Source organism: Manacus vitellinus, unplaced genomic scaffold, assembly GCF_001715985.3.
Source record: "Manacus vitellinus isolate BGI_N305 unplaced genomic scaffold, ASM171598v3 scaffold_25_pilon, whole genome shotgun sequence".
Taxonomy (NCBI): domain Eukaryota; kingdom Metazoa; phylum Chordata; class Aves; order Passeriformes; family Pipridae; genus Manacus; species Manacus vitellinus.
Window position 1 is genome coordinate 10,199,918 of NW_021939882.1, and position 2,228 is coordinate 10,202,145.

Consider the following 2,228-nt stretch of genomic DNA (forward strand, 5'->3'; position numbering starts at 1 on the left):
AAACCCCAGGGACAATGACCACTGCCTCCCACCATGGCACAGAGAACCCCAGTATCACCTTGATGACAAAGTCCCCGAGCTGCAGGTCACTCAGGATCTCGTGCACGATCTTCAGGCACTCGGCATCGGGGATCATGGGGTCGAACTGCCCGGCGATGTCGAAGTCCTGGGGCAGAGGAAAAGGCAGTGAGCAACTCATGGCTGCAGCAAAACAGCTTCAGCTCTCCTGGTGACAGCAGCTGGTGTACAGAAACCAACAGAAATGGGATGTGAGAGAGCACCATCCCTTGCAGATGGGATCCAGAAGGGACAGGATGTGGGTGAGGACCTTCTTTCATGGAAGGCAGCAGTGCTGTTGTGCCCACTGCATTGCCAAGAGCTTGTATGCTGTGACCTGCTGCCCCGACCCTGTGACAGTCTGAAACAGAGACCCTTGAAAAAACAATGCAGAAAGGAGCCAGCAGAGCCATCAGTAAATAAATAGAACAAAGGAAGCAGGAAGGGGAGGAGAAAACTACTTCTCATTTGCTATGACCTAAATGCCAAATGTTTTGCCTTGATTCTTAGGATGGGGTTTTTTTAACACACATGCCAATCAAGTTAATGATCAGGGAAGAAGACAAGAGAAGCAAAACTGAGGCATAACCAAAGTTTCAACTGCCAAGAGAGAAAATGAGATCAAGAAGCCTGAGTGGTCCCCACCAGAGACTGTAAGATGAACTAGCACACAGAATAACTAAAGCCCAACATCAAGATGCTTTAATAGGCTGATATCCCATGACTGGAAAACAACAAGGACAACATCAGTGTTCAGAGAGAAATAAAACACAGAAGCAACAAGAGAGCCATTCTTTGACTCCTATTCAGGAATCCCCAAATGCAAAGTCTTCAGTGAGATTTTGAGCACAGGAATAATTTTAACTAAGTGGGTAAATTTCAACAGGGCTTCACCAAGCTCCCAAAATAAACTGGAGGAGGAAAGAGATGACATCACAGCAGTTAATCCTTATCAGCTGAGTGCAAGAAGGGATGATGCAATCCCTGTGGAAGTTGAGTTAGCAAGTACAGTCAGGAAAGTGCTGCTACCACTGTACATGGCACAGGTGAAATCTCACTGAAAAAAACCAGGGACTAGTGAATTATGTTGAAGAAAAGAGGAAGAAAAACCTCCTAGGCTGAGTAGAGAAGGAAAAAACTCCATAACTCCAGGGAAAGAAGGCAACAGTTTGATTTAGGTGACCTAAGGAGGGGAAGATTTCTCTAAACATTTCCCAAATGTTCATCTAGGAAAGGGGAAGAATCCATATCAAGGGATGACAGCTACTGTTTAAAGAGCTGAAGTCTTTAAACAAGGACAAGTACTCAGATACAAATAAGTTTAGCCTGGATATTAGAAGACCATTTCTAGCTATCCTAGGAGTGAGCTATCCTGGAACAGTCTTTCAGATGGGACAGCAGGCAAAGACCCTGAGTCGTTTGGAAATGGGAATCACCAAGCTGGAGCTGGAAGGTATCCCCAGAGATTGTATGATGAAGCAGGAACATTCTCAAACAAAATAACTGTTTGCACTATGAGCCCCGGGGGACTGTGTCAGTACAGCAGAACAAAGCTGTTCCTCAGGGCTACCACGGGAGAGCCACGAAGGAAATTGCTTTGTTACCTGTTCTGTAATTTGGCCTCTGGCTCTTCCCTTCCTTTGAAGTGAGGATTGACTGAACACAGCACACAAGTAGTGTATACCACGGCCTAGCCTGGTCTGTGTGTCCTGCTAACACACCCAGAGCTGAACTGCTGCCAGATTCGGGATCAGAAGGAAATTTTTCCCCTCCACCCGGCTGGCAAGTGCTGTGGGATGGAGGAAGGAGCTGCCTTCCCCCACAGGGTGAAGGTGGTGATACCAGGGGGCTCTGTGACAAAGCTGCCCACCACACCAACACCCCGTCACAGCTGTCACTCCTGCTCTCCCACTCCCCAGCTGTTTTTCACACTCGTGAGGGCACACTAAGGAGAAGATTAGTGAATCCTCCAGAGCTTTCCATAGCCACAGGGAAGGGTAACACAGTGTTAGATCCTGCATTCTGACAGCCCACAGCCTCCCCCCTGCCATCAGCCAGACTCACACACTGGTAGAACTCGCGGTAGCGGCCCCGGGTCATGGCCGGGTTGTCCCTCCTGTACACCTTGGCAATGTGGTAGCGCTTGATGTTGGTGATCTTGTTCATGGCCA

At 48.2% G+C, this 2,228-nt stretch overlaps 1 protein-coding gene across 1 annotated transcript in view; it reads right to left on the reverse strand.

Moving 5' to 3' along the window:
* HARS1 (histidyl-tRNA synthetase 1) overlaps positions 1–2,228 on the reverse strand; it is a 12,372-nt gene that overhangs the window by 7,464 nt on the left and 2,680 nt on the right. Inside the window, exons 4-5 of the mRNA XM_029960270.1 lie at positions 2,122–2,228; positions 23–166 (exon numbers count right to left, since the gene is read on the reverse strand). Of these exons, the coding sequence (XP_029816130.1) occupies positions 23–166; positions 2,122–2,228 (251 nt within the window). The remainder of the gene's footprint in view (positions 1–22; positions 167–2,121) is intronic.